The following is a 22,491-nucleotide window of genomic DNA, read 5'->3' as shown; positions in this document are numbered from 1 at the left end:
AACAACCCTTAGTGCTTTCTTTTGTAAGCGAAACGTGCTAATACATTCAGTAGAATGACCCCAAAAAATAATACCGTAAGTTATTAAAGAATGGAATTTTGCATAGTACACCGAAACTAAGGCCTCTGTTGTGACATTACCTCTTAGTCTACGGAGGCCGAAACAAATACTACTTAATTTTTTGTTGAGTTGAGAAATATGCTCATTCGAAGTTAGTTTCGAACTTATGGTGACACCAAGAAATTAAGTTGAAATAGAAAAGTCGACTTTTTTGTTATTTACCATTACGTAAGGAATAAATTTATTTTGAAGAGGATAATAAAAATTTAGCAAGGAAGTTTTATCATTGTTTAGAACTAACTTATTGTTACTTAACCAGTTACTTAATCGTGAAAACGCAGTGTTTAGATTATATTGAATATCATGTCGTGAGTTACCTGTAATAATAACATTATACCAGAATATTACGACGGGCCGGTTTTACGTGCCGCACCCTGTATTTCATTGCACAATGGCTGGTAAGGCGTCTGTTAAGTTGGAATTGATGTGCAAAGAAGAAATTGTTTATGACTTACCTCTTGATGATCCGCTCGAAGGGAGAGGGTTGGACATACGAACTAATGAATGAAAACAAAGAGTTAATATTATCTACAACGGAAGGAGAGGTATCAGTGGACAAGGATACAGCTATGTGCTTTTTGGATGTGAAACTAAACGTTGATAGGGTGAAACCAGAATTAGCACTAGAAGATCCTGAATTTGAAAGCAATATAGTAACGCTAAGAAAAATTGTGGTTCAGGAGACTTGCGCGTCGTATTCTAATGACTCCCAACAATTAGCAACAAAAAGTTTAAATTCAGTTCGGCCAGAAAGGTAATGTTCAATTTTTCATTAACTAATTGGCTCAGATTGATAATACGGTTACATGGTTTCGGAAATTTTGTTGGTTAAAAGCAATACTTCACGAGAAATATTTAGCTATGGGAGTTAAGTTAGTAGCCTACAATTTGGAAATGACATGGCACACATAGACAAGCTGTATACCAAATAAAAATAATAACAAGATTGATACTATCCATACAATTCTTATGTAGTTCATATCTTGATAAAATAATTATTTCTCACTAATTGTTTCACATATTTTAAATATGGGTGCTCGACGATATTGTTTAATTTATATAGAGACTTATGTAAAAAAACAAATAATGAGAATGGTAATTATCCTAAAATTTTACAAATGTAAACCTGTAATGTATTATATTCGAACACAAACTATGGACGTTTGTGATTTTATTTAGGATTTAGCTCAAATGGGTCTAGCTTGATTTTTCCGGCGGGCTTCGAAAGACATAAGTAAAATACAAGATAAAGAATTATTTAACAAACAATGGATGTTCATCATTTGTAGAGGTCCATACAACAGTCCATTTCATGTAACGGTGACGGTAACGGTGGAGGGTATTAATGGTTAAAATGGGAAACAAATCTTTAATAACCTCCCGTTATCCGGAATCTCGGTAGCAGGAGCGCACGCTCCGAAAACAGTGTATCAAGAAATAGTGAATTCAAATAGGAATACCAATATTAATACTACAACACACTGGGTCGTAATCGACAACTTACCATTCGAGCCTCCAATATAAATCTCCACAATGTTGTGATTCACGAAGTTGTCAGACGTAGCGTGGACGTAGAGAGATGATACGATCTAGACTCAGAAATTTCAGAATACACTTGCGTAAACTTGTTATTAAAAACCATACGTATTTATTTACTATATTTGTTTCTATAATACCACATTCTATCACAAAATAGTATTCATATACACAACAGAATGCTAGCCACAAATAAACAATCTTTTGACGTAAATAGTCGCTTCAATAATGACTTGGTAACGTCACTCACTCCAATTATTGATACCGTTCAACATAAAACTGAGATTAACAAGTAATTAAAAGAAACATGATATTTAGAACAAGGAAACACAAAATACTATATGCAACAAAAATAATAATAATACATGCAATAAGGTTTCTCTACATTTCTAAAAGTCTTTTCAGAATAAATGAAAGTCCAGATGACAATAGCAAATTATGTTATTTCAAATGTTTAGAAAGAATTGTTTTAAAGAGGTCTGATTTCTCATTTATATTTATATTTATTTTTAATTATTTCCTTTTTACGGATGCACTAAACTATTATATTATACTTGCCGCTTGGTATAATTGTTTCTATCTTCAGTTCTGTCTTTGCCTGAACAGATGATTCACTAGTGAAATACTAATTTGAATGCAAAGTGACTAACTGACTGACACTTGATAGTCGCGACTGGCGAACTTTTATTTAAATTGAATTCAACTTATTACTGATATTTCAAACATTCTTCACAGATAAATATGTTAGCTAGCACAGTTTTCAGAAATAATGCAGTTATATAACGATGTTATATCACTACTATGGTTGTTAGATATTTTTATAGCTATAAATTGAAGTAATATTCCGCTATTATATAGGCCTATATCAAATATAGATTGATTTTGTTTTAAGCGCTTTTTATGTAAATATGTTTCAAACTTGAGCTTACGACTAAAAGAATTCAATACAAAGGAATGCGTTCATATTGTGCGCTCATTATATGCACGACGTTCTATATATACTAACCTCTAGAGTGTACACAAATTATTAATTTCTACTAATATTGACTGACGCAAGAAACTTTACATTTACTTTTTGTAGCACTGATATGCAATTTCCAATAAAATATATTAGGTTATGAGTGAGGTACTTGAAATAAATAATATGTCGGCTTACATAAATAATGTATCAATATTGTAGATTTACTTTTTATATGCGCATATGTTTTTACAGTCACATCAAAAGAATTCTATAAGGTTACGAGTGCAAAGCATGCTTTAGTGTGTCGTATACCGTATACACATATCACTTGTTTTAATTCTTTTCGTTGACGCTAGTACGTAAATCCATGCTAAATTCAATTACTTATATATATATATATATATATATATATATATATATATATATATATTCTTTTTACTATGACAAATGCAAACAAACTGTATAATGCAAGTTTTTTCAATACGACGAAGCTCAATAGAAATGTGCGATGTTTACTTGCAGTGTCTTCTTCACAAATACGGCTTACTTGTTATCTTTAAACATATTCAGTTTTTCTTACCTTGACTGGTAGGTTAACGCAAAACAAATCCTTTAAACGCTTCTTATTCTATATTCTTAATTCTGCATCGCTACATTCTTCTTCTATTATTTTCCTTCAACCTGCCCACTTGTTCTTATTACACTGCATTTCTCTTCTTCTGTCTACCTGCAACCTGCTCCTCTTGCTGTCGATTCAACCTGCTGCTCCCTGATCATGTGTTGACAATGTTGCCAGTGAAGTTTAGACAACAGTGGTGTTCAGAAGGTTACTGAGCGGAGCGCTCAGTCACACCGCTCGAAGTGAGCGAAACGCAAAACTTGCGAAAACAACACGTATCCAAATGCTGATGGGGCAGCGTATCCTGTCACATATGGCGTCCGAATAGGTTGATCCCTGAGCCGTCACTAAGCATTCACAGATTAACTTTCACTTAGTTCCACAGATACTTATAAGAACAAGATAATACACAAACAAATGAAACCTGACACATACACTTATATACATATATACACAATATTTCGAAATATGTACAGCTCGCAATCTATTCGCGGTATTCATCAGGCAAGTCCTTCAAAAGTTGACCGGCACAATTCTCTTCTGCCTTCTTCCGCCATTTCCAGTATTCTTCCTTAGTGGGCTTCCACAATTTAAACTGATGTTCGGATCGGTGTCCTATAGATTTTCCATTGTTCGGATCAATCAGCTCCACAACCTTAAGACTTGGCTTACGAACACATAAGTAGGGTCCGGAGTACAGATCGAACATCTTTTTTATCTGCTGTGCTGCGGCATCACTGATGGGATATGTCCTGAGGAATATAAGATCGCCTACATTAGCATGCCGGTCCGATGACATTTTTTCGTTGGTACGTTGATTCTTCTTCGCCATCTGAGACTTCTTACGGTGTGCAATCATAAGTAGCCGGTTGTCCCACGAATTTCCGTCTTCATCAGTCTCCTCTTGGAACAGTCGTTTCATCACAGGCGTTACATCCTTCACGTTTAGATGTGCTTGGACTGGAGCAACGTTCAGATTCTCCACAATAGTATAATTCAGTAACATAACGATATTCCACAAGTGCTTACTCCAATCCACATGTTGTCCAACACAATACAACCTCCAAAGCCTATTCATTTCTCTATGCATCCTCTCCACGGGATTTGCTTGAGGATGGTATGGTGTGGTGTGATACACTTTAACTCCCTTACTAGCCATTGACCCTAGGAACTTACTAGATACAAAACATGGACCGTTGTCACATATAATGGCGTCTGGAATGCCTAAATGCATAAAATACAAATCCAGGCACCTCAGAATTGCAGCAGTTGTAGCTCGTCTCATTGGGTACGCTACTAGATGTCTGGTAAAAACATCCATGCATGTGCATACATATGCCATGTTTGACTTGCTGGTTGGAAGCTTCCCTACCACATCAACTGATAGTAACTCTCGGGCTCTCGAAACGGTGACTGACTGTAACTTCCTTGAGAGAGGATGAGGATCAGCTTTGTGTCTCATACACAATACACAATTGCGGATGTATTGTCGCACGTCAGTATACATGTCTTCCCAAACGAAATTTTCCAGAAGCATCGTGTGTGTCTTCGCATATCCAAAATGACCCCTGTCATCATGGTAACATCTCAGTACCCTCTTTACTAAAGTTTTTGGTACAACTATCCTCCATTTATCTTTCAAATGAAAATCACGTTTTAACAGCACACCTTGTTGGATCTTATAATACAGTCGTACAGGTTTTCCCCAACTTATTTCTGGTACATTGGTCTGATCTTGCTCCAGAGCATCAATATACTTCATCAACTGTGGATCTTCACGCTGGTATTGCTTCCAATCTTCACTGGTCATATTTGCTAAATCTCCTGGAAGGACATGAAAGTTCAAAATAGTAACAATTCTAGGTGATTGGCATACGGTAATACGAGACAAAGTATCCGCTGCTACATTGGTTACTCCAGGTGTGTATTGGATTTCCAACTCCACATCTTGCATTTCAATACACCACCGATACAGCCTGGTATTCCAATATTTTATGCTCTTAAAATGCACTAAAGCTTGATGGTCAGTTTGTACGATCACATGATGCCCTATCAATAGATTACGCCATTTTCTTATAGCTTTCACAACACCCAACATCTCTATCTCAGTAATGGTATAGCGAGATTCACAAGGCTTAAGTATGTGTCCAGTGACACCAATAACTCGTTTTCCATCTTCATACCCTTGTGTCAAAATAGCAGCTGTCCCAATAGTCGAGCCGTCGACTATGATAATGAAGTATTTTGACATATCTGGATGCACCAAAAGTATATTTTTACAAATCTCATGTTTTATTTCCTCGAAACAATTCGTATGTTCAGGCAACCAGGTCCATTTCTTCCCTTGTTTAAGCAGCTGGTACAAAGGTGCTGACTTACGAGCAAAATCATGTATAAACTTGGAGCACCACTGAAAAAATCCTAAGGTCCTTTGCAATGTTTTTATAGTTGTTGGCCTTGGCAATGATTTAACTATATCCACGTACTCTGGATTTTTCGCTATTCCTACCGGTGTTACTACAAAACCTAAGAAATTTGCCTCAGATACCATAAATGTACATTTTTTTAAATTGACTGTCATATTTGCTTCCTCTAACTTATACAATACTTGGTCTAACAACTCGATGTGAGCTACTGGATCAATCCCGGGAATTAAAATATCATCTATATACAGTAAGGTCTTTTCAAGAATAGCAACTCCCAACACTCTCTGCAACGCAGCCATTAAACAAGCTCCACCATTCTTGTAACCAAAGGGTACTCTGCAATGACGATACATCTGGCCTTCAAAAGAGAATGCTACAAGATCCCTACAATCTTCAGTTAACTCGATCTGGCAGTAGGAATGCACCAGGTCAAGGGACGTTGCACAGGTCATCCCATTAAATCTTGCAAAGAGGTCATCGAGGCGTTCGACCTTCAGATTTGTCAAAGATACGAATTTATTGAGTTGGACCAGATCAAGACAGACTCTAACCTCATCCGAGTTCTTCTTTCTGACTATTACCAGCGGATGGTGATGTTTTGACACTGCAGGCTCAATGATACCTTGACGCAACCATTTTTGGATCTGCTCCCTCGCCTTATCTCGATAACACAGTGGAATTGGGTAAGGTCGTTTCACAATTGGATCTTCAGTGGTAACCTGGATTGTATACATAAACTTGTTACATTTTCCTGGGAAATGGGCGAAAACTTTTCTTCTCTTCATCAGCACATTGAACAACATTTCCTTGTGTTCCGGAGCAATAGGAGTTTTCTGTACCACTTCTCTCACTTCTTCTAGGGTAGCGTACAGACTCTCTTCAGTTGCTTTTTCCCTGACTTCCACTCTCTTTGGACAGCAAGCCGAACATTGAATCTCCTGAACAAGCGGGTCATACAAAGATTCCACAAGAGCTTGATCCTGTATTTGTGCCAGCGTAATTCGTCTCAGGTTGCAATCATATCTTTGCCTTGACCTAGCTTCATCATACGAATCTTCTTGTTGCATCAATACGCTGTTCCACTGATTAAAAACTTCTTTCAGATCTTCATGATCGCATCCACATACCTGTGAGCTGCATACTTCCTCTGGATGGTATTCGCATTCACTCCATTCTTCTACGACGTTTCCAGGAAGATGGTCATCCACACTCAACTCATTAATCATATTATTACACGTATTTTCTTCCTCCTTCGCTTGAACTATGGGTACTACGACTTCTTGTTCCCCAGTTTGAACGGTTACCATGCCATTTCCAAAATTCATTCTGACTTGAAACTTGCTCATGTAATCACGACCCAGTAGAAGATCTTGGTTGAGCCCGTCGACCACAAAAGCTCGAACGTCCGTTTGTATTCCCTTAATTGTCACAGGAAGATATACTTCTCCTTTCACCATTTTCTTCCTCGTTCCACTATAATCGACAAGAACTACGTGGGGTGCTGGTTTCAATTTCGGATGTGATATAATCTTCGTAACCTTTCTCCATAACTCTAAGCTACACAACGTCACCTCAGCACCGCTATCAACAAGTGCTTGTACAACTTCATCCAACAAACTTACTCGTATGATACCAGACCATTCTTTTATTCGTTCAAAGCCAGTATTCACGTCATCAATATTCTCACAATCTGTGTTATACTCCCACTCTTGTCCAGCTATACATTGAAATTTAACTCGAAAAATATTCACCTCATTCCTACACTCATACTCATGTACACATAAAGGACTATATACATCACTATACACTTCCTAAGGTATATCCTCACTTACACTTTTCTCATGGGTCTTCTCACAACACAAGTCGTACCTACCTTTGACCCGCGAGGTGGATACTTCATTTAGTTTTTTGAATCTGGACTTCCCCGAGGATCCCAATAGTGTTGAATATCCTCTTGGGAGGATCTCAGGTCATCTCTTTCATAATCTTCATGTGTGTACCTGGCCGTCCTATTCCTTCCTGGCCGTCTATTTCCCCTCCAAGAACGTGCACGATCACCTCGTCTGCCGCGTCGATAGTTCCCGCGTCCTCGTGCACCATCTCGTCCTTCGTACGGTGATTCTTCTCTTGGGTTCACAGGCTCTGTCTTGTTATCCTCCTGGTCCTTCGATATAGCTCCTACTTTAGCTTTACGAGTAATCACCTCTTCACCGTTCTCCCATCTTCTAGCACCATCTCTTCCTGTCTTCCGTCTTGCTTCCCATGTGTCATGAATCAGTTCAAGTCTTCGGACTGTTTCAAGAATTTCAGCTAACTCCTGGCCTCGTGTTGAAACCAACTGTCTCTGATACTGAACTGGTAGCAAAGTTATGATAGTGTTGCAAATCTGGGCTTCACTGCTCTGTGAATCCAAGTCCCTAATCTGACAAAATCGATTCGTAACAAAACGTTCAACACTCCCTTCAACCTTAGGGTTGATTGGCACAGTCTTAAGGCGTCACCTGACACATCTTCTGAATGATAGTGCCTTAAGAACATTTGCTTGAAGTCGGCATACGTGAGGAATTTGTTCACATTTGAATAGTACCATGACAGCACTGCGTCTCTTAGTATGAACGGTAATACCTTAAGCGCCTGACTAGTTCGTACCCCCATTAGAGCACACTCTCGTTCAAACTGTATGATAAATGCTTGAGCTGACAAATCACCTCTCTCTGGTGGATAATGCGTGAACAATTTTATATCCGTTAATCGCAATTTCAATTCCTCTTCGTCTTCTTCCTTTTCCATTTCCTCCCTAGGGTTCTGAGCTGCTTCCGGATAGGCTCCGCGACGGTTTGTTACTCTTCTGGCGTTTCCATTCTCGTTACCATTAGAAGGAAGCTGTCTTCTTTGTCGGTTACTTCTTTCCGTCTTCGGGGACCATCCATCTTCTTCTGAATACCCGCTCTCACCAGACGAACTGGTCTTGATCCGTCTCCTTCGTTTTCTCCGATAACTTGGGTGCACCTCAGGTTCCTTGCTTCGAGAAGCCGCCGTACTATTGAGGGCACTTCTTCCACAGCAGGTACCACTGAAATCACTTCTATTGCGCCTTCCACCTAAGCTTGGAGATTGAGCAGAATTGTATGACCGCTTCACTTCTGTTTCCTCTTCTACGCCTGAACTATGTCTTCGCCATTCCTCCTCGATCCTTTGTTGAAGTGACGCGATTGCTACCTCCTGACAAGCCAACTTTTCTTGTACTTTCCACAGTTCCGAAGTGTTTTGCCACATGACAGCCTTCGACTGACTCACTTCTGCGCGACACTCTTGCAGACGTTTATTCATCACCGCGTTGGCTCTAACCATTCTACCTGAAATCTCTTCTATCACCTTTCTACATTCATCAGTCTTCTGCATGACTTTTAACTGTTCTTTGGCTAAACGATCTTCTATCTGTGCGGTAGTCATCTGTAACACCTCATGCTTCACATCTGCAATCTCATCCTGCATCCTGTCCTGACATTGTGCCATACCTACAACACAGCTCTTCGATACCTGATCGATTCTTCTATTTACTTCTTCAAATTGCTGACTCGCCTTTTTCTCTGTTAGCATTGCCACTTCCTCGAGTTTACAGACAGTATTCTTCAAATCTTGAATCTCCTGCTGAGTTCCATCCATCTTTCGTGACAATTCATTTACCTGTTGAGTTAACGAGGCACTCGTCCTGTCACACTTCTTGCTAACTTCTTCAATCTTGTTCTCCAATTGCTCTCTACTATCCCGTAAATCCTCCTGAATGACCTTCATCTCAATCTGAAAATCTTCCTTGATTTTCGATCTCAACTCACATTGTCCCTTTTCATTATACTTCTCAAACATTCGGATAAGCATCTGCTCCATTGCATCCAAAGACAAACTTCGTTCTCCCATCTCCATCGCCTTACGTGGTTTGCACTGTCCGCACTTCCATAATGCTGCAATAGGTGCATCATCCTCGAGTTCATTTTGAGCATTCCATTCTTCCTCCGTCATTTGACTACACACGCGGTGATACCAACGATCACAGAGACAGCATTGTACATGATACTCATCTCTAGCTGGGTCCTCATAACACACTACTTTATCTGAGTCTGACATGGCCGCACCACCAGATTCACTTGCATTTGCACTGTCTCTTTGTCGATTACGCCGATTTCCACCCATTATGACTTTTTTTACGACGAAGTGAACTACACAACTAGCAGTCCACGAAATTCACACTCGTGATTGCCACTATTCTTCACAAGCGCCTGAGTCTCATAATCTAAAATGTAACGGTGACGGTAGCGGTGGAGGGTATTAATGGTTAAAATGGGAAACAAATCTTTAATAACCTCCCGTTATCCGGAATCTCGGTAGCAGGAGCGCACGCTCCGAAAACAGTGTATCAAGAAATAGTGAATTCAAATAGGAATACCAATATTAATACTACAACACACTGGGTCGTAATCGACAACTTACCATTCGAGCCTCCAATATAAATCTCCACAATGTTGTGATTCATGAAGTTGTCAGACGTAGCGTGGACGTAGAGAGATGATACGATCTAGACTCAGAAATTTCAGAATACACTTGCGTAAACTTGTTATTAAAAACCATACGTATTTATTTACTATATTTGTTTCTATAATACCACATTCTATCACAAAATAGTATTCATATACACAACAGAATGCTAGCCACAAATAAACAATCTTTTGACGTAAATAGTCGCTTCAATAATGACTTGGTAACGTCACTCACTCCAATTATTGATACCGTTCAACATAAAACTGAGATTAACAAGTAATTAAAAGAAACATGATATTTAGAACAAGGAAACACAAAATACTATATGCAACAAAAATAATAATAATACATGCAATAAGGTTTCTCTACATTTCTAAAAGTCTTTTCAGAATAAATGAAAGTCCAGATGACAATAGCAAATTATGTTATTTCAAATGTTTAGAAAGAATTGTTTTAAAGAGGTCTGATTTCTCATTTATATTTATATTTATTTTTAATTATTTCCTTTCTACGGATGCACTAAACTATTATATTATACTTGCCGCTTGGTATAATTGTTTCTATCTTCAGTTCTGTCTTTGCCTGAACAGATGATTCACTAGTGAAATACTAATTTGAATGCAAAGTGACTAACTGACTGACACTTGATAGTCGCGACTGGCGAACTTTTATTTAAATTGAATTCAACTTATTACTGATATTTCAAACATTCTTCACAGATAAATATGTTAGCTAGCACAGTTTTCAGAAATAATGCAGTTATATAACGATGTTATATCACTACTATGGTTGTTAGATATTTTTATAGCTATAAATTGAAGTAATATTCCGCTATTATATAGGCCTATATCAAATATAGATTGATTTTGTTTTAAGCGCTTTTTATGTAAATATGTTTCAAACTTGAGCTTACGACTAAAAGAATTCAATACAAAGGAATGCGTTCATATTGTGCGCTCATTATATGCACGACGTTCTATATATACTAACCTCTAGAGTGTACACAAATTATTAATTTCTACTAATATTGACTGACGCAAGAAACTTTACATTTACTTTTTGTAGCACTGATATGCAATTTCCAATAAAATATATTAGGTTATGAGTGAGGTACTTGAAATAAATAATATGTCGGCTTACATAAATAATGTATCAATATTGTAGATTTACTTTTTATATGCGCATATGTTTTTACAGTCACATCAAAAGAATTCTATAAGGTTACGAGTGCAAAGCATGCTTTAGTGTGTCGTATACCGTATACACATATAACTTGTTTTAATTCTTTTCGTTGACGCTAGTACGTAAATCCATGCTAAATTCAATTACTTATATATATATATATATATATATATATATATATATATATATATATATATATATATATATATATATATATTCTTTTTACTATGACAAATGCAAACAAACTGTATAATGCAAGTTTTTTCAATACGACGAAGCTCAATAGAAATGTGCGATGTTTACTTGCAGTGTCTTCTTCACAAATACGGCTTACTTGTTATCTTTACACATATTCAGTTTTTCTTACCTTGACTGGCAGGTTAACGCAAAACAAATCCTTTAAACGCTTCTTATTCTATATTCTTAATTCTGCATCGCTACATTCTTCTTCTATTATTTTCCTTCAACATGCCCACTTGTTCTTATTACACTGCATTTCTCTTCTTCTGTCTACCTGCAACCTGCTCCTCTTGCTGTCGATTCAACCTGCTGCTCCCTGATCATGTGTTGACAATGTTGCCAGTGAAGTTTAGACAACAGTGGTGTTCAGAAGGTTACTGAGCGGAGCGCTCAGTCACACCGCTCGAAGTGAGCGAAACGCAAAACTTGCGAAAACAACACGTATCCAAATGCTGATGGGGCAGCGTATCCTGTCACATTCATAGCTGCACTCATTTTTTCAAGGAAGTCGACTTTTTACATTATCAGGAATCTTTTTTAGGGTATGGACCTGCATTTCTCAATAGGGGATCACTTTAGGGGCTTGGTGAACGTACATAATATACGAATTATTGTAAAAACAACGCTAACCAGCATGTGCTAGATGCCGGTAAAAATAAGATTGCTATGCAGATTAGGGCATTACGCAGAATGTGGGTAATAAGGATAGCGCAAAATTCTGTATTTAGGATGACTTACATGTCTTACGTGTTGAATGTGTTCTTGTACGTTCATAAGTATTTTATAGGTAACATGCTGAAATGCTTTCTTTGCTTGTATATTTGTGTTCCAAAGTAACACAATACATTAGGGACGTAATTTCTTAATTATATTGATCCCTTCATTCCCAAACATTTTTATAGTTCCGTGTTATGATTTGTCACACTAAATTTTGATATTTCATTTCGCTTACAGTGGTTACTAGCTACCTTAACAAGGGGTTACTTTGGACATCGGGCATTACTTCGCACTAAATATGAAGAGAGTTTCACAGTCCTCCGTCGGTAAAACCATGAACTGTATACGCGAAGTTTCAACTACCCCCTACGATAGAACATGTAACTTTATTTTGGTGTTACTGTTGGGGGTCAGCATCAGTTCTAATTACAGGGAGGATTTGTTGTTGTAGTGGTATCGAAAGCAGTCACTGTAAGGACCGCGAAATTTTAAAAGAATTTCCGTCAATGTTAAGTCAGTTTCGTTATATTATACAACGTAACTTGTAATATACAACGTAACTAATAACCGTTTGAATATTTTAATACAAATAAATTAGTTAAACGGAAGTTAAGCACTACGGAGCGCCATTCTGTGCGTAATTAGTTGACGACACAGGTTGTAAGTCATTCATAAAAAAATAAAGATTAATGAATTGGAACCTAAAACCAACGGTGCTGACAATCTCTTACAGTTGAAGCGTGCAGGGTCCCTGACGTTTCGAATGAATCGCTTCTACCCTAAGACCTTACATACCACCCTAGTTGCATGCCTTCGGCATTCAAGTCATGACAAATCAGAGTTAATTTCCGAACCCCAATTGGGCTGTCAACATTCTGGCCTTGAGGAGGCATTTTAAGAAAATAAATATAATGAAGAGGACGACAAGAAATACACCCTGGGAGGAGATTTAATGTTACAGCCCCACATTTCAATTCATCAATTTTTTAATCATTAGTATTACTTCAGCCCCGCTCGTACCTACAAAATTGGTAGGTTTACAAATGTAACCTTTTAAAGAGCGATGGCTAATACTTATGTGTGGCTTACTAGCAATTGCACTTATCTTTATCGAGAATAAAGTCACATCCGAGAGCATTTGTCACAATAGTGAAACACAAGATAACAGTAATATTAACTTGTTCATTAAAAATTATTGTTGTTCAGGGCCTATTCGTACGTAGCAATCTTAATATGTTCTCATAACAAAAACCTTAATTTGACCATATACTGCGTAACTGACATAGGCACTCCGTACTATCGATACATCATAGTATTCGGTGTTTATCGTAGTAAAGGGTACTGTGAAATCGTAAACGGGCTTCCCTTTTTCTTTTTCTCGAGATCGGTTTATGATTCCCGGCACAATAATACAAAAGTTATTTTCAAACATCGAAAAGAATAATATTTATTTTACTTTCTCTAAATCCAAAGCAAAACTCTAATTATTTTCTATAAATCCAAATCAAAACTAATTATTATATCAAAATCTAAAATCCGAACATCAATTTTATTACTATTATACTTTTCTTTAATTATGCCAAACCTTAAAAGTTAGAACAAAATTTTGAAATTTTAGCCAATTGCCGAATCTGCACATTAGCTGGGACCCAACCAGACGTCGCACTGGTTTCATCACTTTAATTTTATAACGAAAGTAGGGATGTCCCTAGGGGATGAACTATGTTTTAACCTTCAACTCTTAACTTATAATATCGCTTTCTCTGAAGTCAATTAACTTCAGTTATCATTAGTCACATTGAATGCACATTGACTTTTCATAGTACACTTCATATATATATATCGAACGACGAACAAATCAACGAGCAACTTTATCAAATTCAAGGTTATTGTCAATTACTTTCAATATTATACTAAATTGTGTTTAACTTACAGTATTTTGACAGCGACTTAATTTTACATTAAGAATTTCGCATATTTTCCCATTATACAATCCTAACATCAGACGAAAAAATTCACTATCTAAAGAGCACATTTTTTTAATAACCCAAAATTTAAACTTCATGATTAATTGTAGTTAATACTAGTACTTCTCTAATTATGTTCGTAATTATCTCTAATTGCGTAACATGTCTAAATGCTTGATTGTATGGGGATAGCTAAATGTTAATATAAACATAAAGAAGAATGATTAAAAACTCAAAACAAGATTTGATAATAAAATTTTATTATGAAGTATAGTTCCCAAAACTGGAAAGACCTGAAAAGAAAAAATACAAAACTTAAACATCCTAATAAGAATTCGATACTGAAAGTCCGCATCCAAAACGGGATAGCCATACTTTTCAAAAGTGGTGCAGTATTATTACAATTTCAAAGTCCGAAATCTCGTTCTAAATCAATTACCTGTTTAAAATTTTCAATGCTGCCTTTCCTCTCCTTTCCACATTCATTTTTCATCTCCGAAAGCTGTAAGGAATCCATAGAACATGACATCTAAGTAAGCGTACCTGATTGTAGAGCGATATTGACGGTTTCTTGGACTGGTGCGTCAGTGGCGGTGGGCACACACTTTGATTCTGAAAAGTAACCTCGAAATTCGGGGAAATAATCAAATAAATAAACGATAATCCTTTTTACATAATCTAAAATTTAAAAGTTCAAATTCGGTATTTCTGATCTCTCATCTCTTCCGGAATTTAGCCCGAGTTCGGGTGAAGTTCACGCTTTTTTTGTGCTAAGATTTTAATTTTCCATCTGTGCCGGTTACGGTTGTAAGCTGTAATTTAGCACGGTTACGTGTACTTTTCCAGTTAGTTTGTTTAATTTCGTTTTTTTTTTCGATTTTACAGCGTAGTTACTAAACTTCCACGTAATGACACGCCTTCTTTTACGACGTTTAGATTTACGCTGCATTGCGATACCTCTCATAAATTTCTTTTTAGGTTTGCGCTCACAATTACTATATTTTGCCATGTAGTTTACTATACAATGTTCGTACGTGTTTTCGCTTAAGCTTTCTGGTGCTCTTCGGAGTCGATGTATACTTCTTCGCATGTTTGACTCGAAATAACCTCGCCTACAGCTCGACTTTAATTTGCATGTAGTTCGTGTTCGACCGAGTTTAGTGCGTTCCGAATTACGCTTACCAAGGCACTTTCTTTTTACTCTCAACTTATTTCCTACTGCACGCCTAATGTGTGGTTGTGCGTGCTGAGAATACGCTGTACGTGGAGGTCGGCGAACATTGTTTTCATCATGAGCAATGAATATATCTACATTTTGAGTAGCACTACACTTAAATTTTCGCTCTTTACAATTTCGCAATAGTGGAGTACTAGCTTGAAAATTCAAACATTTCGGCAACTGAAAATTAATAAATGTTGCATCTGATGTACTGATATGATCACGTCTGCCCATTTTAATTCTATTGATTATGCTCCTCGAAATCGAGTTTACGTTAATAGTGTATTACGAAAACTCAACTGGGTATCATTGGCCATCTTATTTTTCTTCTTAACCTCGGTGTTACATTTCGGTTCTATAACGGAAATATACTTTCGACTGCGTGTGCTTTATTGGAAGTGTTACTTTTACGCTTGTTTATGGTAAACATTTCCGACCGATATATTATGTACGAGACGTTCACTACGTAAAACAAAATTCGCCTGGCGGGTCTATTGTGAATTTGAAGTCGTTAACTGCTACAATATTCAAAGCTGATAAAGTCGGAATGGATTTGCAGCACTAAAATGCAACTTACGTTAGACATGCACGGTTACGAAGACAAATTTGAATTTGTTGAGTGGCGCGAAACCATTTGCCTGTGACACAAAACCGACAACACTGTAACCTCGTTATCACGCAAAATCATCAATAGAACTCTCACACCTTCCCTGGCTTTTTCGAGAGGGCGGATACGCGCAATCTCAACGCTACCGCTTATCATGTGTCAAATATCGGTATCCCTTGCCGGCAAAACAATTACATTAGAAACAATTGTCTACAGGTACGCGTAACGATTCTTCTTTTTTGCTATCTCTACACTGCATATTTCCTTTTCCTGACTAATCGACTTTCTGGTTTATTTGGCACATATCTTTCCGAACTTGGGCCGGCTCGAATTCAAGAGTATTTACGGTTTCTTTTCCGCCTTGCACTCTTTTATTATGTTGGTTTCCTTACACTCAAACTGTGCCGTTCCCATGTATTCATAGAACACAGTGAGACCTTTCTTTCATTCCGCTACACTTTTTTTAAACTCAGCAGTTAGTGAATCAACATGATTGGCCGCGTTAACTAATTCAGAGCGTACTTCAGTTAAGGAGTAATTGGCTACTTTGATATTATTACGTAAGCTGTGTCTGCTTTGGCATTCAATTCGCTCTTTCCTACGCTCCCAAATCGTTTCTGTTATAGGCTTTTGAAGTTCACCTACTGATTCGTGTATCTTTTATCCTAGATATCCAATATTCATTACCAGTTTTGAGAAATGGTTTCTCATTGTTTCTCTAATTTCTCTGTAAACATTGCTTGAAATTGTTCTAAAACACTAGCCTCCATATTTATATGAATTACGAGCAACTAATTCAAAGTACAAAAATATAAATGTCTGAGTTTAATACGAAAATAAGAAACATGCACTTAAAACATGAAACACTAAGAATTTTGATATTACGACCATTAACAACCAATCCTTCTTTTTACAACTCAGGCTTCACTTTGCGAAGTGCTTCAATATAAAATTAACACAGATATAAATTAGTACCATATATAAAATATTTTTTATAACTTTTCTATCAGGCCTTGATTCCATTTTGTACTAATACACAATAACACACTCAGCAATGCCATGTGATAATATTTGAAAAACAGTATCAAGTGACAGTTTCTACACAATAACTGTGTCTTCATCAGAATTCCACTCCTTCTGGCTGCTGGGAGTTGGTCATCACTTATATATACTGTCCGGAGATCAATTTTAATTAGGTTCCGCCCCTTCTTTAAAAAGTAACATTTGTCTGGCTTTCACTTTGACTTTTTAGCTGCACACGTGTCCAATTAAAGGTTTACTTTTTCCGCTGGATGCGTCCTGTCCTCTAATTATTCTTACTTTCCTTGTTATTTTGTTTCTCTTTCTTTCTTCTTCCTTTTTATTCCTTCTTCTTTAAGCAGAATCTTCTCTCACTCCTTATTTATCGAGAATCCTGCATTCCAGTTCATCACCTTGCCTCGTGCTTTCATAATCTCTCTGGCTTCCTTCCATTTTCTCACCAAAGTCCTGTTCTCTACTTGTATGACCTCTGCTCCCTCCCACCCTATCCTGTGGTTTGTTTCTTTCTGATGCTTGTATATCGCATTGTTTTCCATTTTCAATCTTACATCATCCTGGTGCTGTTTAATCTTTTTTTTTTTTTTTTTTTTGCATTTTTTTGTTTCTCCTATGTAAATTTTTTACACTCCGCGCATCCTACTCTATATATTACTCCCCCTTGATCTTTGTTCCTATTGCTTTTCTCTTTTTTCTTCTGACTAGTTCAATTATTCTGCTTCCTCATTTTCTGTACGTCCTAATTCCTGCTTTCCGAAACATTCTCAATATGTTCTCTGTTTGTTTGCACAGTTATTGTGTTGAAACTGTCACGTGATCTGTTTTCTTTTTACATATTATCACATAGCCTTGCTCAGTGTGTTATTGTGTATTAGTATTAAAACATTTACTCTTATTCATAAATGCACATGAAGGTGCATAGTGTAAAACATGTATGTATGTGTGTATACTCAATCAGCTGTTTGCTATCCACTCACATCTACATAGAATTAAAAAACAAAAAGAAAAATTTTTAAGAGCTACGTTAATCTCTCTGTTGCTCTCAAGGTCAAAACATATTTACCTAACTTACATGAAAAATCTACATTACTCAGTTCTTGTTTTTTTCTATCACTCTGCTTTATTTTTAATTAATTGTGTTGGCCCAGGATCTGATGGAAATTGACTGTCGACACTAGGCTAATCAGATTCAAAACTCAACACGTTATCTGTATAACTAATGGTATTGTAAAAGCAGTTGAAGGAAGATTGCTATAATTTAATCCGAAAAACGGTCGCCATGTGGTTGAAATCGTGTTTTTTGGTAGTTGTTAGATTCTTGTCAATATAATCGTAACCTTCATATTGATTTTCGTCTTTTTCGGAAGATTTGTCACTTGTTTATTGCATTTATCCCAGCTTTGCTACGGCAGTGAGACGTAATATTGAGGTCTCAAATATTCAGTAATAATAATAATAATAATATAGATAACAAATTCCGTATGAGGACACATTGTATTAAACCCTGTAAAATATCCCGTAGCGTAAGGCAAGAGTTACAAAATAGTCGGGATTGGAGAGAAGTGTCAGGACCAACAGCACATACCCTCTCGATACGTTCCTACAACTAGCTACATGTTATAACGTAAAGTTTCCCTACAACTAGCTAAATGTTATAAAAGAAAGTTAAATGTTATAACGGAAAGTTTCGAGGTAATTTTCGTGTAGAAAGTAGGGATTCTGAACTCACAAGAGCCGTAATTACAGTTGTTTTTAAGTAATGGTTATGCTAGCTAAGCTACAGAAGATGTCGAAGGGGTTTCGGGAAAGGGGTTCCATACCATCATGAGACACCTCTACAGCTACTCAAATTTAAACGAAAGATTTCCGCTAATATTTCGTGTAGAATATATTCTACTGTACGTTTTCAGGAAAAAAACTGTAAAAAAAAAACTGAATATAATTGAAAACTAAAGCTTCTTATAAACTAACTTGTGAAGTTTGCAGATGTAATTAAAAAAGCTTTGCTACAAAGATATATCCACAGACCATAATTCAGTAAGCTCTGAAATACAAACTAACAAAATGATGTATAAGATTCAGTCTACAGAGCAATTGTTGCTTAAAGAGAGGCATACACTATTTCTAGCATCGAGACAAGATGAGAAATGTTTACGATAGTTTTGGTCTCGTTTCGATTCTCATCTCCAAAGCATACGATAGTGTGAGTTAACCTTGTCCCGTCTTGAATTAAAATGTTTCATCCCGATTTCGTTTGGTTTGTTTTAGAATCGAGATGAGAAATTCGTCTTTTGATGAGCAACATTACACAAAACCGATTTTTTTTTTTTGCCTAATATCACGTTTCTGCTTGTAATGGTACGACCTGAGCGATAATAAGTTTTTAATTTTTAAATACTCTTCGAGATAATTATTATTATTAGTATTACACCTGAAAATTTGATACTTCAAGTGCTGAAACAAACGAGTATTCAAATATTTGAATGTAATGAAGCGTGTGTTATCGCCGATCTATTTCCATCAAAATTCCTAAAGTAAAAAAAAAAAAATGCTGACGTGTATTCGATCGAAGAACTTCGAGATTACTGGTCAACACCTAGACCACTGAACCACGATCACAACGCTGTAAATGATTCGTCTTTATTCTCTTTACTCTAAGTTTCTCTGCCTCAGCTTGGAAAGTTGTATGTAATTTTTTAATTAGTTTCAAAACGCTTTCGTGTTCCTCTTATGATGATATAAGTGAATGATTTTCAGTACAGTTTCTATTAATACGTTGAGTTGTTCTTAAACCTTTGAATCGCAAGATGTTTATTTCTCCACACGAATCTACAGATAAGACAGATTTATTTCTCATACTGTGCATTTGTGTCAAGGCAGCCGACAATACCTGGTCATACACTTATGTCCGCCACGATATAAATGATAGTTTAATTTGATATAGTGAAACAAACTACAGGAACTTATTTTGAGACAATAGTGATATGGTACTCCATTTCATATTTCTACAATTTTAATCTAATAAAACATGTAATATAGCGTAACATTATCATGTAATACAGCGAATGATTACATGTTTTCTTGCTACTTAATCATTATCTCCATTTACATTACATTGTTTGTTGAATTTGTTACAGGCGCGATAACATCTTTGCTTTCCACGCACAAGGGAATATGTTTGCTACATTAAATAAAGCCAGTTCTAATTCTTATGAGGAATCTGATACTTCTACGAAGTTTGGCGAAGGATTTCATCGATCACGTTTGACAACAAATATGGTGACACAGGAAAGTGAAAAGCGTCATACGTACCAAAATAATAATAAACGCTCTAATCAAAGTTCAACTATGTCAAGTGGTGAGTTTGTGCATTCAGGTGAAAAATCTCACATATGTGGAGTATGTGGAAAGGAATTTAGAATATGTTCAAGTTTGGCTACGCACATGGTGATTCATACAGGAGGAAAACTATTCACATACCAAGAGTGTGGCAAGGCATGTAATCAACGTTCAACTTTGGCTACACACATATTAATCCACACGGCAGAAAAAGTTTAGACATGCCACCAGTGTGGTAAGGCATTTAATCGACGTTCAAATTTGGCTAAACACATGTTAATCCACACAGGAGAAAAACCTCACACGTATAAAGAGTGTGTTAAGGCATTTACTCATCGTTCGACTTTGGCTACACACATGTTAATCCACACAGGAGATAAACATCACACGTGTAAAGAGTGTGGTAAGGCATTTACCCATCGTTCACATTTGGCTAGACACATGTTAATCCACACAGGAGAAAGAACTCACATATGCCAAGAGTGTGGTAAGGCATTTAATAGACGTTCAAATTTTGCCAGACATGTTAATTCACAGAGGAGAAAAATCTCACACGTGCCAAGAGTGTGGTAAGGCATTTAGTCATCGTTCGACTTTGGCTACACACATGTTAGTGCACACAGGAGAAAAAGTTTGCATATGCCAACAGTGTGGTAAGGCATTTAATCGACGTTCAATATTGGTTACACACATGTTAATTCACTCAGGAGAAAAATCTCACACTTGCCAAGAGTGTGGTATGGCTTTTACTCATCGTTCACATTTGGCTACACACATGTTAATCCACACAAGAGAAAAACCTCACACGTGTAAAGAGTGTGGTAAGGCATTTATTCATCGTTCACATTTGGCTAGACACATGTTAATCCACACAGGAGAAAAACCCCACACTTGCCAAGAGTGTGGTAAGGCATTTACTCATCGTTCACATTTGGCTAGACACATGTTAATGCACAGAGGAGAAAAACATCACACCTTCCTAGAGTGAGATAAGGCACTTTGTCAACGTTCAAGTTTAGGTGCACACATGTTAGTCCACACAGAACAAACTTACACGTGCCAAGCGTGTGGTAAAGGATTTAGACTACACTACGTTCAAGTGTGGCTTCATTTATTTAATTCACACAGGAGAATAAGATTACACATGCCAAGAGTGTGTTCAGGCATTTAATTGAGGTTCCAGTTTGGCTGCACACATGTTAATCCACACACGTGCCAGGAGTGTGGTAAAAGATTTAATCAATTTTCAAGTTTGGCAATACACATGTTAATCCTCAGAGGAACAAAATATCACACATGGTACGAGTGTGATGACGAATTTAAATATCGTTTAAGTCTGGTTACACGCATGTTAATCCATACAGGAAAAAAAGAGCGCTAAGTGTGTGGTTAGAAGTTTAATCGAAGTTCACCTCTGGCTATACGTTAATATGCATTAATATGCCCTGAGTGTGGTATGTCATTTGATATACGTTGAAGTTTGGCTAGAGACATGTAACTCCACACAGGAGTAAAACATCACACATATCAAGAGTGTGGTAAGGCATTTAATCTACGTTCGAAATTGGCTACACAAATGTGAATCCACACAGTAGCAAAATCTCACCTTGCAAAAATCTTGGAATTGAATTTATTCAAAGTTCATACGTGCTGACCCACACATGATCAAAACCTCACACGTGAGAGGTGTGGAAGACGATATAGTCTACACTCAAAACTTGAAATGCAGTTAAAAACAAGTCAGTCACCAAAGAGATACAAAAAGCTTAGCAAGGCATTTATTCAAGGTTCACATATTGCAAAGTAAATGATAATCCACAAAGGACAAAAATCTCACACGTGCGGAGAGTTTATATGAGATGTCGCATTCTGTTGGAGGAATAGACATGATATAAACTAAGCTGTTATTTTTACGCGTGCTATGAAAATTGTACTATCCCAATTGAGTTCTTGAGTAGAATAGTCGACAAAGGGATGGGGGCCG

The 22,491-nt window shown here is 36.8% G+C and overlaps 1 protein-coding gene across 1 annotated transcript; it reads left to right on the top strand.

Moving 5' to 3' along the window:
* Positions 1–267: 267 nt before the first annotated feature.
* Positions 268–22,440, top strand: LOC145676195 (uncharacterized). Its single transcript, XM_081747106.1, has 2 exons — positions 268–874; positions 20,306–22,440. The coding sequence occupies exons 1-2, from the start codon at positions 567–569 to the stop codon at positions 20,724–20,726; spliced, it is 729 nt and encodes a 242-aa protein (XP_081603232.1). The 5' UTR covers positions 268–566; the 3' UTR covers positions 20,727–22,440.
* Positions 22,441–22,491: the final 51 nt, after the last annotated feature.

This window comes from Thermobia domestica, chromosome 18 (assembly GCF_964235325.1).
Source record: "Thermobia domestica chromosome 18, izTheDome1.hap1.1, whole genome shotgun sequence".
Taxonomy (NCBI): domain Eukaryota; kingdom Metazoa; phylum Arthropoda; class Insecta; order Zygentoma; family Lepismatidae; genus Thermobia; species Thermobia domestica.
The sequence above is the reverse complement of the archived record's forward strand: the minus strand, read 5'-3'. Positions and strand labels throughout refer to the sequence as shown.